General features: G+C 53.5%; 5 protein-coding genes across 5 annotated transcripts; 2 read left to right on the forward strand and 3 right to left on the reverse strand.

Annotated features, from left to right (window-relative positions):
• Positions 1 to 1049: 1049 nt before the first annotated feature.
• On the forward strand, positions 1050 to 1544 carry PG986_014326 (uncharacterized protein; the record flags this gene model as incomplete). Its single annotated transcript, XM_066850548.1, has 1 exon — positions 1050 to 1544. The coding sequence occupies one exon, from the start codon at positions 1050 to 1052 to the stop codon at positions 1542 to 1544; it is 495 nt and encodes a 164-aa protein (XP_066692786.1).
• Positions 1545 to 2424: 880 nt separating this feature from the next.
• Positions 2425 to 4283, reverse strand: PG986_014327 (uncharacterized protein; the record flags this gene model as incomplete). The annotated part of the gene is made up of 4 exons (XM_066850549.1): positions 2425 to 2545; positions 2599 to 2619; positions 2677 to 3084; positions 4009 to 4283. The coding sequence occupies 4 exons, from the start codon at positions 4281 to 4283 to the stop codon at positions 2425 to 2427; spliced, it is 825 nt and encodes a 274-aa protein (XP_066692787.1).
• A 217-nt stretch (positions 4284 to 4500) lies between these two features.
• PG986_014328 (uncharacterized protein) lies at positions 4501 to 5906 on the reverse strand (the record flags this gene model as incomplete). The annotated part of the gene is given in 4 exon segments (XM_066850550.1): positions 4501 to 4590; positions 4638 to 5430; positions 5442 to 5764; positions 5898 to 5906. 4 exon segments carry the CDS (start codon positions 5904 to 5906, stop codon positions 4501 to 4503), a joined length of 1215 nt encoding a protein of 404 aa, XP_066692788.1.
• A 101-nt stretch (positions 5907 to 6007) lies between these two features.
• On the reverse strand, positions 6008 to 8276 carry PG986_014329 (uncharacterized protein; the record flags this gene model as incomplete). Its single annotated transcript, XM_066850551.1, is given in 6 exon segments — positions 6008 to 6656; positions 6668 to 7036; positions 7090 to 7412; positions 7466 to 7802; positions 7880 to 8201; positions 8231 to 8276. 6 exon segments carry the CDS (start codon positions 8274 to 8276, stop codon positions 6008 to 6010), a joined length of 2046 nt encoding a protein of 681 aa, XP_066692789.1.
• A 1620-nt stretch (positions 8277 to 9896) lies between these two features.
• On the forward strand, positions 9897 to 12310 carry PG986_014330 (uncharacterized protein; the record flags this gene model as incomplete). Its single annotated transcript, XM_066850552.1, has 5 exons — positions 9897 to 10516; positions 10621 to 10858; positions 10922 to 11244; positions 11309 to 11659; positions 11731 to 12310. The coding sequence occupies 5 exons, from the start codon at positions 9897 to 9899 to the stop codon at positions 12308 to 12310; spliced, it is 2112 nt and encodes a 703-aa protein (XP_066692790.1).
• Positions 12311 to 14066: the final 1756 nt, after the last annotated feature.

A 14066-nucleotide genomic window follows, 5' to 3' on the forward strand; every position in this document is an offset into this window, starting at 1 on the left:
ATGCCGTTCAGCAAGCCAAGAAAAACGATTCGGTGGTTGCTAAGTTAACTACGTTGGACCAGGGTTGCCCAGCGCCGCGCGAGTTCAGGTCATCTGCCTCAGGGCCTTACACAAGGGATGAAGTCATGACTCGTTTGAGAAAGGTTGGACAAATGATGATATAGTTATAGGGGCGCAGCTCTTAGCTACAAAGTAGCATTTTAGGTCTGTACCTCCAATCTTGCTCCTCTGGATCGTACCTACCCGTAACCCTACAATGAAGCATACTTTTTGCGTCTATTCCTGACCGTGCTAGCTGAAGCTACTCTGGCTCTATTGACTTTGTACTGTACAGTACCTCAAGATACATTCATAAAACAGACTGGTGTGGTACTTGGTAGTGCCAACTATGTAAGGCCGTTCTGTGTCGCTAATATTATCTGCGGATAGCAGAATGCTTCTTTGTAGCGGTTTAAAGCATCTTAATCCTACTACGTCCACTTTGCGAGTGTCATTTGCTGGCTAACAGAACTGTCAGATGCACAGGCTACGATATGGTAGATGCGGATCTCAGGAGGCAGAGTTGCTGATCCGCCGCTCCAAATAACGAAAGCCAGCGAACAGCGGCGGATTTGAAGCCAGATGGGGATTCCACCAGGCGCCGGTACTGTTTTACTTTAGTCGCCCGCCTTCTTCGACTCCCACCGAGAGCGACAAAAGTAGACGCCGAACATATGGCTTCTGCGGCACAGTCCATGCCTGCTTATCCTGGTACACGCAAACACACCCCCGACAGCACCGCCGAAGAAAAAGGACGACATCGACCGCTTCCGTGCTTATGGGACTGCATCACAACTGGCTGTCGGTAGTGCGGTCGCCGCAGAATGCGACCGTGTGATAGCAGCCGTACAACTGGTGCGTGGCAGACACGTGACGCAGGTGAGTCATCTATCAAAGATATTTCCATCCAAACCCGCCATCGTCCCTTTCCAGTTCGCAGTAGCCGTTCACAGACTTTTACCACCTGATCTCCGTTCTACTTTTAAAGCCGCGAAACAATATACGCCACAATGATGGATGACCACACCCTCTCCCTTCTCTCTACAGGCCCTTTCGGTGTCTCCATAACTTCGGCACACGATGCAAAGAGACGACGTCAGGTCTGCGCATGCGCCATGGAGTTGAGCGAAGAGATCCGTATACTTCATGCCATTGTCGCAGAGCTTTCGGCGCGCCTTACGAACATGCAGACGACGTATGCACTGCAATCCCATGCAATACATACGCAACAAGAGCTCATCAACGCCCTCGGAAAGAAGACGACTGTTGCAGGCCGGGTTGCGGCACTGCCGCCAACATATGAATTGGCACCCTACGACGGTACCATTTCAGCCCACAGATGCTCGTTGGTGCACGCATGGCAGTCGACTCCCGTTGTTCCCCGGATCAGTCCGTTGATGGTGTTGGCAGAGTCGGCCGTCATGGACAGTCGCGAGGGAAGTAATGGCAAGCGAGAGGCGAGCCAGGCCTTGTATGGAGAGGAAAAACGGCAGAGATATGCATGACCACTGCACTTGGAGATCTCGACAAGCTACCAGTGCTAGCCTAGCACGGACGTTCTACATTGGTATGGGGAGAAACCGTAGGACTTGCCGTAGAATTGTCGGTAGACTATCGAAAATAAAATTATACTACCTGCATTGACGGTTGATCTTCACGATTGTGACCAGAAGCTATTTAGCTCAGGTGCCAAAAGGGCATGAATGCTAGACGGTGGAAGAAGCGAGTTAAGGGGGTGGCTCCTAGGTCAGCCCCAGGAGAAAGTGGCTGTGCTACGTGGGGCCGGGCTTCTAGTTCCATTACAGGCAGAGCGGCACATGCTTTGGCTAGGAAATGACGCGTGTAGCATACGCTTGGTGATTGACAACATGACCGCCATCAGATACAGCATGGCAGCAAGCACAACTGGAGCGGGGACAAGCTCATGACAACTGTTACCAAGGATACCCGTTGAGGTGACCGCCGCTTATGTGTTGCAAGAGAGACGACAGCATAGCGACACGGTTAGCGACACGGTTGTTATTCACTGTTTCGAATGCTCAAAGAACCCCGAAGCACGCCGGCACACAATGACTCCTTAGGCCAGCGAGACCCAGTCCCCACGGGACCAGCGTGATAGACATTGCCAGACCGACCTGCATGCATCGTGCGATAGACGCATCCCACCGACGATGCTCCAACCCACAGCCGAGCAGGATTGCATGATCCATAGCGAAAAGAGTCGACGAGGCTACAAAAGGCCAGTGCATTGGCAGAGGCAGAGGAATGGAGCACCGGCGGTCAGCGCATACTATGCCAGGGGAGGCAACGCGATTCGGCGCCATGGGCCGTCGTGTCTGCGAATGGCCTAACCCACTCCGACATCCAATATCCTCTTGCGAAGCCTTACACCTGATCGAAAAAGGTGTCGCCCAAGGGATCGGCGTCGGTCACGGGGACGAATCGCTCAAACAGGGCTTTCACTTGCGACAACCAGCCCGTGAGCCTTTGCGTTTGCTGCAAGAACCTGTACCTGATGTCAGTTGACGACCTGCGCCGGAATGAAACATGGCGACTTACAGCTGTTCGACCTTCTGTGTGCTGTTCGGGCACCTGTTGTCAGATGTATACCTCGTTGCGACGGCGGTGGAGACCTACAGAGTCGTGAACCTGGCAAGACGTGGGCGTGCGTGAGTAGGAGAACTCTGCTGTACGAGGGCGGGGATAGACTTACTTTTCGTTGTGGTGGGCCAGCTGAGACTGGACGGCGTTGACCTTGTCCAGCAGTTCTTGGGTGTCGCCCGACGTTCTTCGTTTTCAGTACAACGCGCCGACTGGATGTGGAGGGACCTACGGTAGCGGAGAGCTGAAAGGGCTCGACTCGTGGCCTTCTTGGTCGAAGAAGTTAGGAACGTCTGGAAAGGACAGTGGTTGTTGGCTCTGAGGCTGGAGCTGCGTTGCAGAAGGAGCAACAGTCTTGGGCGCAGACGCAGGTGCGGGTGCAGATGCGTGTGCGGTGGTGGCGTGGCCTGCTGATGGTTGGCCCTGCCGTGGCTGGCGCGGACGCTGCATACCGTGTCGCTGTGAAGGGAACATGCCGGTAGATGGAAGTGACGGTGAATAGAGGAAGCTACAGGGGGAAGGGAGCACGACGGATGAAGGGCAATGGAGCATATAACCAACTAAAAGAGCCTCAACCACACAACAGACGTCGTAGGATCAAGACGGTCAAGTGCAGAGGAACATTTTCGGCATGCAGGACTATCTATTGAAGAACCATAGGAGCTTAAAATGTAATAGACGCAAATAGAATCTATTATGCCACTCATCACTCATCGCCCATCATTCATTACTCATCACTTGACAGACTAGCCCAGCTTTTAACATCGCGAACGAAGCGTCTGGCGATACCAAGCTTCACACCCTTGTCTAGCAGGAACTGGCAATCCTGATCCTCGTGCAACTGCTCAAGGTCGAAACCTTCGGCTAGAGTCAAATCTTGAGCCTTCCGGAACTCGAACTTCAATACTATATCGTCCACCTTCGTACACTGCCATTCGCAATATCTCTTGACCGCTCGGTCTCTTGAACCGCAGATAGTAATAGGACTAGAACAGGCGACTTGATGCTCCTCTAAGGCTTGTTCATTTGACTGGCCAGGCAAGATATTGGTAATCTGGATAGATGGAAGATTTCAGGGAGAGGCATCACGCTTCCGCTTCTGCTTGCGCTCTATATCTTGCTGCTCTTTGGCATAGAGCTGGATACGAAGGAAATCAGGCATATCGTCGTGGCAATTGATGGGGGTGACCTTTTTTGATATGCCGAATCAGGCTTCGCCCGTGTCGAGGTAGATAGCGACGCGGATGGCGAGTACGAAACCGATGAGTATATTGCGCATTTCCTTCTGGCATGGCGGGTAGCGATACTGTGTTTGTGTGACATCATTTCCGACGAGGACAGCAGGACTGTCATTCCCAATACTCCCACGAGGCAGTGGGCCGGCCGTCGACGAGCTCCAAGGCCTTGGCGAAGTCGTTGGCGATCTTAGCGAAGTGTGCGTTGGTCTCGCTCATGTCGACTGCCCTGAGGATGCCGTGCAGCCGCCGCACCGCGTCGGCCAGCTCCACCACGCTGTGCGCCTCGACCTGTTGGTGCTGGTGCAGCAAGCTCTCCAGTATCCGCCCCGGTCCGTCCGCGATTTTGTTGCCGCCGACTGCTGTGTCTCCTGCTGCTGGTGCGTCAGCAACAGCTGGAATTTCCATATTGCTGTGCCGATCCCTCGGCGGCGACGGGTGAGCTAGCGCCCTGCTGTGAATGCTTGTCCAATGTTGCAGCGGTTGACGTCGAGATGTTCCGCTGATGATGACGATGTTGTTGTTGGCGGTGGAACGGCGAGTGCGGCGGCGGCATCGTAGTGTCCAGCGACGCCAGCCGCAGCGTCAGGACTATGCTCGTCAGGTCGGCCCAGTAGACGTCGAATCAGCAGATGGTGTTGAAGGCGTCGCCGTGCCAGAGCTTGACGAAGAGACCCACGGCGCGCATCGCCGACGTGAGGCAGACTCGGCTCAGCTGCGTGACGACGTAGCTGTCGGCCGTGGCGCCCCCTGATGGGTAACCTCAACCTCGCGCAACAGGGACCGTTTTGATAGCAGGCCCAACGCGCACTGGTATACGATGTGCAGGCTCATGACGGAGCGCCACGACTTCCGGTGCTCTTCCTCGTGCTGCTGGCGGTGGTCCGGTGGGGCCGGGTAGGGTGTCGGCTGCAGGTCTGGGGGAAGTGCCTCGCGCCAGTCTATTAGACGTTGCAGGTACTGTACAGCCTGGTGATAGCGGGTGGCGGGGCAGTGGACCGGGTTGTAGACATCCCGCCGGATGCAGCCGACGAGGTGCCAGAGCTTGGCCAACTGCCCCGCAATCCCCATGGGCTGTCCGGGGTCGCAAGCGTAAACGTGCTCGTCCGGGTAGTCGACATTGACCTCTTGGTCGTCGATGGCGCTCGGCCTGCCCAGGGAGCAGCACAGGTTTTGCTCGTAGCTATAGAGCGTCCACCAGACGCGCTTGCGCAGCTCGCGCGTAATGGGGTGGAACGACCCCGAAACGTCCTGCCGGTACATACCCAGAGCGGCGGCGAGCCGGCAGGCGGCGCCGTGGTACGGCCAGGCGGCGGTCCGGTTGTTGGTGTTGTTCGAGTACAGCGAAAGCAGCATGAGCGCGCAAACGTTGGGCAGGCTCAGCGTCACCGGCAGCTGCGGCAGCTCCATCATCTCGGCGTAGTACCGCCGTTGGATGTCGAGCGTCTGGTTGGTCGGCGGCAGCGACCGGCACCCGAAGATGAAGCTCATGCACAGGCAGCCGAGCCAGCCGACCGAGATGTATGTCTGTTTCGCGTCCGAGTCCGCGCCAGCGCTCTGTTCCACCCCCTGCCGAGCTCCGTCGTCGTCGCCGTCGCCGTCGCCGTTGCCGCCCGCCAGAGCTCCTCATAGACGTGCTGGAACGTCGACCGGTGAAAGAGCACGAAGTTGGGGCGCATATGCTTGGAGGCCTCGAGGTAGCGGTCGGCGGCCTCGCGCTCGGGGATCTTGACCTTGCTCGAGGGCACGCAGTGCCGCAGCAGCTCCGACTTGTTAGTCTGCGCCACGTCGTGGCTGCTGAAGCTAGTCGTCGGCGAGTCGCCCCGGAATCTGGACGGCGACAGCGCCGGTCGCTGCCGGTCGATGGTGCCTTGACTTGACAAGTCGCACTTTGCGCTAAAGTTTTACTCTTGTGCTTGTAGCCGGGCAAAGCCGCTTTATCTCCTAATCTGGAGCTTTCGTTACAAACAAAAACACTGACAACACCTTTTGACACGCAGATTTTAGGTTCTCAACCCATACCCTATGCATCCCTTCGTTCACTGACTAATCGAGCTCAGCCTGTACGGCCTCTCTAGTGGGCAAACAGTCATCATCGCCATTGATCCTAGCCCTTACGCCCTATACAACTTTCAGGACATATCATTAGGCTCCTCATCGTTCAGAAATTCTCGAAATAAAGCCATATCCTCGAAATTGTTCGCTAGGCTCTCCACCTTGGCACCCCCGGGATCAGACATTGCCTGCTGCAGGTCTCCCATGAATGTGGCTCGGATAGGTCCTACATCTTCCAACTGTTTTGGCTTTCGATTTTTCAACTGTTGGCGGAGGCTTCGAGCTTCATCAGTACTAATGCGATGATCACGCAATGCCATGGTCAGCAAACTGGTGCCGATAGCTTCAGACACGCGGTAGGGACGAGCCAGGCTTTCATAGCTATAGATGCACACGAGGAAAATCATCTTCCAGTCCTGATCGTTGGAGGCGAGCACAGCGTTGGCAACGTAAGCCAAGGCTGTATGCCACAAAAACGTGCAAGCTGACGATTCATAGGCGGCTCGATAACCAATGATGAGGTGCTTCAGCTGTTCCACCGAGGCGTGATACACTCTGTCCGGTACGCTCCGTGGTGCCGAGAAAGTCTTCAAGCTGGCATGCCTCATTGTCGGATCGCTAACGAAGGGCCTGAACATATCAAGAATCGCAGCATGGAGCCACATGCTAGATTCATTAGCTTCCCTTTCACAGCCTACCAACTCTTCGCGAATGGATAGTGAAGGGCTATGACATACTGAAATATTACCACATGATGCGGGCTTCCCTCCCTTCGAATCTGCGCTGCAGGCAGGTTTTGCACCCACGCGAGCAGCTCTCGAAACTTCATTTCTGCGAATTCAAGGCTGAGAAGTTCAGAAGAGCTGTTCTTGTTGTCGATCCTGAGTGCGAGCCCATGGACGATCTTCCAGAATTGGCAGAGGTAGGGGAATGTCGTTCCCATGTACGAAGAAGTACATCGCAGTTTCGGCACCGAAGTCTCACTAGCTGATAAGCACTCAGTCGAGGGTTCGGCCCAGTCGCTCCCGGTGTCTCCAGGGATCGGTACCCATGGCGGAATCTGGGGATAGACAAGGCATTGCTGTCGATAGAACGTGGCAGTCAATCTTTTGTCGTGGTTAGCCATGCACCTTGCTATTTGTAAATGGCCCTCACTTACATGCTCCAGTTGAACACCCCCCATGCTGCAAAGGAGGCAGCGCTCAGGTTTTGCGTGGACAGCGACCTACGCTGGCGGTTCTTTTCATTATTGTTTATATTAACAAAAAGCTCCAGCCGTGTTCCCATGTGCACGGCTTCTGCTAAGTATTCCAAGCAATGATGGTCTTTGCCGTGGCCCATATAGGCAAGACTCAGAAGCTGAGCTCCTGCCATGTTCAAACATGTACCAGCATGCTTCGTCTCTGGCCACAGCTTCTCTGCCTCAACACAGAAACTCTGTGCGAGCTTGGTTACTGTTTGGTCGATGGCGCTATACATTTGCTGTCTTCGTAGTCAGTAATGCTGTCCATCGAGGTCGGTACCCGGATACATACGCAACCCCAGTACAATAGTGCATTCACCAGCAGAGACGAGCAGTGTCTTCTCTCGACGCTAATCAAGTCTGCCACGAACAGGTCTGGGTCGAACGTTCCTAATAGCGGATGATCCACCTCCAAGTATAATGATATGATCCGCGCGGCGAGCTCGTCATTGATCTGGACAGTAGTCCAAGATGAGATACGCAAAGAGGAAAGTCGTTCATCGCAGTATCTACGAGATACTACCAGAGAATCCTCTTGAGTCCCATAGGCACGATAACGGTTCACAGCTGAGTCGGCGTCATTTCCGAACCGACTCTCCAGGAATATCGCGTCCAGAGTTACAAGTGGGCTTGGAGCGCAAGGATCGTTCAGACAGTCTCTCCAATGAACAGTGTGTCGAGGATCTGGAAGTAGTAGTGCACTTACTGTTGGCAAGAGGACAATCTAGGGTGAACTGATTCTCCTAGTCGAAGTAGGCTGTCCTTTTTCAAGTTTTCCGTGGCGATCGGCGATAGCATAGGGTATGCTATAGGGTGTCGTGTCATCAAGTGGATATCCAGAGGCGATTGGACTGGTATTTCGTTCGGCTGCATAGGTCCGAACATCGGTTGCTCTCCGAGAGTGCCTTTGATCAGAGGCAATGCCGCGATGCAATCGCCCTTGTTGGCTCGCAGGACTCTCAATGCATCGAAGGCTCGCTGTTCTGGTAGCCACTTGAGTAAGTCCAATATTTCACTTGCTTCTTGACCTAGACTCTCCCTGGCGCTATAGACACACTCGGCGGCTCGTTTTCGGCAAGGGCCACAAATCGGCCGTCGACCATCACACTGGGGCAGACGTCAGCATCAGTTCCAAAAGAAGTGCATCATTTCCACGCGGGACTAGCCTTGATCTTTTTGATTCGGCAGAAGTTGCAGGCTATTTGTGTGCCGATACGCTTGCGCTTGCTTGCCTCTGCTTGGGCGCCGGAGGCAGAGGATTGTTCTCCCTCGTCGCGGGTTCCCAAGGCGGGCAGAAGCGGAACGTACCTTCGCCCCATGCTGTCTAGAATGTCGCCCATTCTATCGCTGCAAGCAAGCACTCGTGAATTTCATGATTGGCTTTACGTGTGTTAGAACTAGCTGTTTCACGCTGGGAGCAAATTGTCAATACCGGGCCAGGACCAAGGCAAAGAAGTAATTCTTGAACGGGCGTTGTTGTGGTTCGGATGATAATCCGAACGATTGGCGAATGTGGTTCATTTCAGTCAACCCCGCTTGCAGTTGCTCCCTTTAGAGACGTGACGGCAAGGCTGATCTGAGTCTCAAATTAGATTTGGGGGCAGTTTCAATGCGAAACAAAATTCTACCGCATACGCGTCCAAGGTGCACATGGAAGAGTGATTCAACATATGTGCTCACACTTGCGAAGGTACAATCAAGTCAATCTGCCAAAATGCGACTGTTAAAGCACGGGAACGCAGGGATGAAGTGACACTGCTGTGTCCGTAGCCAGCAAATGCTTTCTTTCGGTAACAACTACAAAATCCTCTCTACAAGGCCATTCATGGTCTTCAATTACGCAACTGTCGTTACGATGCGCCCCCAGCTATGCTCGAGGTGCCGCATTCCCATTTCTGCTAGAGCTACTGGTGAAGAGGGAAGCCCGGACCCTAATCGTTGTGAACTCGCTCGAATGCTTTTTGCCTTTCTTCGTACGCTACCCACTGCAAAGTCAAGCCATGCGACTACAACCATATCTAGTATCAAGTCAATAGTGCTTCCGGTCTCTATTTTGCATGCCAGTTATGAATGTGAGGCTCTGAGCGGACCTGTGCTTGGCGGAGAACAATCTAACGAGAAATGAATCTGAGAATCAACTCTGTTTCTGTATGGACAGCATTGCGCAGGTATGGCAGCCCCGTTTGGTTTAGGGATCAATCTCGCACGCATTCAGGCCATTCCGGTGCTGTCATCAGCATTTTCTCATCCTGTCTCAGTGCCTGCATCGGCGCATACTTTCTTGCTTAAGTTTAGCGTCGCCTACGGTAAACCCTGTCTGTACAGATCCTTGAGGCTCTTCTCCATGTATTCTGACAGTGCTGTGCACCCAGTTGCCCATACCCGAACAATGTGCATGGACGAGTACCCCCACCAAACGATGACAGAACCATGACCGCCGTACTACGTGATTGCACGTTACGTTGCCCCCGTTTAACGTATCTGTTGGCTCAAACTCCAAGACGGTTGCCGCGAGAAAGACTATTGTCAAGACAATCCTTTGCTTGACGTCCCCTCTTCTTGTGCCTTGTCCTTAGCATCGAATCCAAAGACGAGCCGGTCCGTCCATAGTGTCTTTCATCTGCATTAGTTTCTTGAGAAGTTACGGTAGTGCCGTGTGGCTAGATATCCTATCCGCCACTAACGTACAATAACCAAACCCCATCACCAACACCTTGACTTCCATGTCCTCGCAGTCACCCCGCCGACTTTTGCCCAAAGTTGAGGAAGGCAAAGCGCCCAGTGAGCCCGTTCAGCTCGCCAAGAAGCGCAAGCTGGCTCCAATTGCCTGTGCGAGATGCCGCTCACACAAGACGAAATGCGATGGCAACCGTCCGTCATGTGGCATGTGTCGGGCGCGCAATGTCGAATGCACGTATAACGATGACCCGAATACGACCACGGCTGCCAATCTCAGGCGGCAGTATCATTGTTTAGCAGAGCAGCACCAGAGCTTCCACGAGTTATTCGAGATGCTGCGCAGTCGGCCTGAGGAGGAAGCTCTTGTTATCCTACGGCATTTCCGATCCAGCGGTAATATCCAGTCGACTTTGCAGTACATAACAGAAGGCTATCTGGTAACCGCCACACACATGGCTGGGTCTGATGCCGATGAAATCCCCCTTCCACCTTGTCCCAAGAATAGGGAGGAGTTCATGCTCGGCATCGACCATCCGAACGCCTATCCTTTCCTCCCACCGCTGGAGGAGCTGAAGTCGTCGCTCGGCTTTCAGATGAGGATGATCCCCGAGGCGGATCCAAAAACAGCAGACTGGGTGACGGAGAAAGAGGTTGAGAATGCAAGGTGATTCGCCCTTCCAGTGCGCGGTTTCTACTTTCTTTTCGCGGACTGCTTGTCCTAGCCGGGTGGACCCGAGTAGGACTTTGTCGACTGACTTACGGGCCTAGGCATTTGGATCGCGCGCGCGAACTGGATGATGAACGGCTACTTCATGTCAAAGCAGCTGACTGGACGACTGTGACAAGCAACGACATCATCGTTCAGAACCTCATTTCACTGTACCTGTCATGGGACCACGCCACCATGAGGTTGTTTGATGAGGAGTTTTTTATTGATCAAATATCCAATTCCAAGACGGAATATTGCTCGCCCGTATTCGTAAACGCGGTCCTGGCTGCAGCTACGGTATCTTCGCCCTACCCTACGCATCCATCATTGAATGCAAATTCAAGCTAACCAATATGGTAGCTAAATTATTCCGCTATAGACAAGGAACTATGCCAGCATCTTGGACACAGGTTTTATGAGGAAGCCTGCCATTTATGGCAATCGAATTCACAGCAGCAACCGCACCTTTTGTCAGCTACCACAGCGACGCTCTTGAGCATGTGGTGTTATGGCAACGGCGACGAAAAGACTGGCACGGAGTTCTCGGACGAGTCGATCAGAATTGGGATTGACCTGGGTCTATTCCGAATGCTGCCACGTGCACCACCTCTCTGTGACGACGTTACTCGACGCATGATCCGGGGCGAGGCGATCGTGGCATGGGGGTTGTACAACTGGCAATCGTATGAACTCGCTGTGCCGATCTGGACCTGCTTAGTAAATCATACTGATGCTTAGCCGACTTAGTGTACAGTCATTCTTCCGCCGCAGGGATCTTCGACTGCCGAACCCGCCATATCATCCTGTTCTCTATGACTCGGAGAGTTATGACTTCTGCGAGGTCGTTTGGAACTCATTCCCATTCTCTCGTCCAACACAGCACATACACCGAGACCTGGCTTTCCTAGCCTTCTCGGAACTATGGGCTATTTTGTGGGAGGCATCAAAACTACCGCGCAACCATGTCGACCTCAAAGATGTCGATGCCAGTTATGACAAGTGCAAGTCGACCCAAGCACAACTGCTCAGTTGGTCTGAACGATTACCGCCCGAGCTCGTCCAAAGCCCCGAAAGTCTACCGTCGACGCTTGATCTACAGTATGGAAGCACGATCCTACTTGTACCGGTCCCCTGTTTGTTTGTTCGGTCACTGACTTTTGGGTTGGTAGTCAATTCTTCCATGCCATCATGGTGCAGCTCTTCCGCCCATTCGCCAGCTTCGACTTCCCACGGCAGGCCGAGGCCAAGACGGTAACACAAGCGTCCATGTCGCAGATGCGCCGTCTCGTGTATACGCAGCGGTACCGGTACGATGGCCCACCGTTCAGCTCAGCGACGGTGGGGTCGGTACACGTTTTCACGTCGTCGCTTCTCGAAGAGCTGGCCAAGGCGTCGGACGTGGATGGCCACGCGCGCTTTTACCTGGTGCTGGCGGCCGAGGAGATGAAGCGCTGCGGCGAGTCTTTCCCGTTCACGCACAAGGTATTGCACCAGCTTCTCTCTAAGGCTCGGTCCGACGGCACGCAGCTGCCTGCCGACCTCGACACTATGTTCGACGACCTCGAAGCCCGCCTCTCGGGCCACAATCGTCTCGAGGTCTTCCCCCAGCACTATCCTATCGTCTTCCGCATGGGTATCAGTGGCCAGGGCGGCGGAGATAGAGAGGATTTGGTTGATGCGACATATAATTTGCGGTTGGGGAACCAGGATAGCGATGGGAGCGCTAAGGAGAAAGGGAGACACGTGTAGCTTGAAGTGGCCTAGTAACAGCGGGGTGCAAGCTTGTGGAACGCCCTCACAGTCTCGGGGTAGTACAGCATAATATGAATGATAACCCCGCAATGACGAGTCTCCCCAGAATGCGCGGACCCGTCGAAGTACTTCCCATAATGGACTACAAGTACGGACCATTCGCAGTTCACGTTAGGTTTCGTACAATATCTCAACACAGAACACATGAAGGACGTCAATGGTCTTCCCAATTTCCCACTCTAATGGGGCGCCTCAGTGGGTGATGATCACGGCTGTTGTGGACGCTCTTACATGTCGTCACGATGAATGAATGCCAGTCTTGTCTACCCTTGTTTCGCAGATATACAGGTGGAAGTTTAGTTGGCTAATCAGGCTTAAGCACTTCGCAGAACAGGCGGGGCAAAATAGCTCTTGCTGAAGGCAGCATTCACTCACCCAAAAGGGCACCTCGGCCAGTTGCACTGACAGCGACAGGCATACTGTATTCAAGATCACTTTCCGCTAGAGATATCGCTCATTCCTACTCTGGCCTTGGCCCCGATAATACTAAGCCTTTGTCAGCAGCCACTGCACGCTACCAGGTCCCGCACGGTATTAGTGAGCGTTACCTAACAGCCGGTCCATCTCAAGAATGAACTGCCCCTCCGTGTACATGTAGGCGGCGATTTTCTTCGCTGAACGTCACATCGCGTTGGTCGCCCAAAGCAGTGCCCTTGTGATTTCAGATAGAAGGCTAATATTGGAGGGGGTGGGGTAAGATAACAACACTATCACCTGAAGATACGAGCAGTAGGTCCGCTCGTCAGCCCATTCAGAACGTAGCCAAACAAATGTTTCGTGGGCTGAATACCTCAGGTAGCCCCTAGGAAAAGCAATCGGGTGATGCACAAACGCACCATGTATTGACGCCAAAAACGAGAACTTGCCGGTGGCTCATACCGAGCCAATGAAACACTCTAATATACCTAGAAGTAGGAGCCTGACAGGAGGCACCCCATTGTATATACACTTAGCTCCCGTCCCATCGGGAGAGCCCATTTTGCAGCAGCGGAAAAGCAAGGCTACGCACCTAAGACGAGCACCCAGTGACTGCAGGGGGACTATTACATCGCTGTTTGAACAAGTGAACTCTTGGTGTTGGAAACCCTATTTGCTACTGCATTACGACTAAAGAGGCTGTCAGATCTTATGCTAGCGTTGTCGGGTTGCTGTCGTGATGGGGCAACTTGTTTAGATAATACTGTGCGAATCTCGCTCAGCTCGTCATTATCGAGATCTGGGATTCGAAAACTGACCACGTATTCTCGGCGTCATTCACTTGCTGGTGCAGTCGACAGCGAATGCAAGCCACTACGCTTCAGTACCAGAAGCTGTGAGCATAGTCAGCCTCTCTTACACTCTCTAGATACCACCATTTGCATCGGGGCAGTTGGCGGTTTGGTCTTTGTCTCAGATGGCTCGGTGGTATGCCAACAGAAGCCAGTACATGCATTGCCAGACTTGCCAGTTAGCAGAGAGAGCCTCTGAAAACTGGACTCCAAGAAACCATTTATTTCAAAATTAGGGTCCTCCCATAAGACCTTGTACGCGGGACAATTGCTAGCCAAAGGAGTTAGCCGTAGCAAGCTAGCCAGCTTGTGTGCAGCCACACAGCAGCACTAGAATCGGTTCCCGTTACGCCGATTGGATGAGCAACACTGCCGCGAGCAGCGGCGGTCGATATCGTATTTTCTGCCGATCTTTCCGCAAACCC

Source organism: Apiospora aurea (assembly GCF_038362705.1).
Source record: "Apiospora aurea strain CBS 24483 chromosome Unknown utg000010l_segment0_segment0, whole genome shotgun sequence".
Taxonomy (NCBI): Eukaryota; Fungi; Ascomycota; class Sordariomycetes; order Amphisphaeriales; family Apiosporaceae; genus Apiospora; species Apiospora aurea.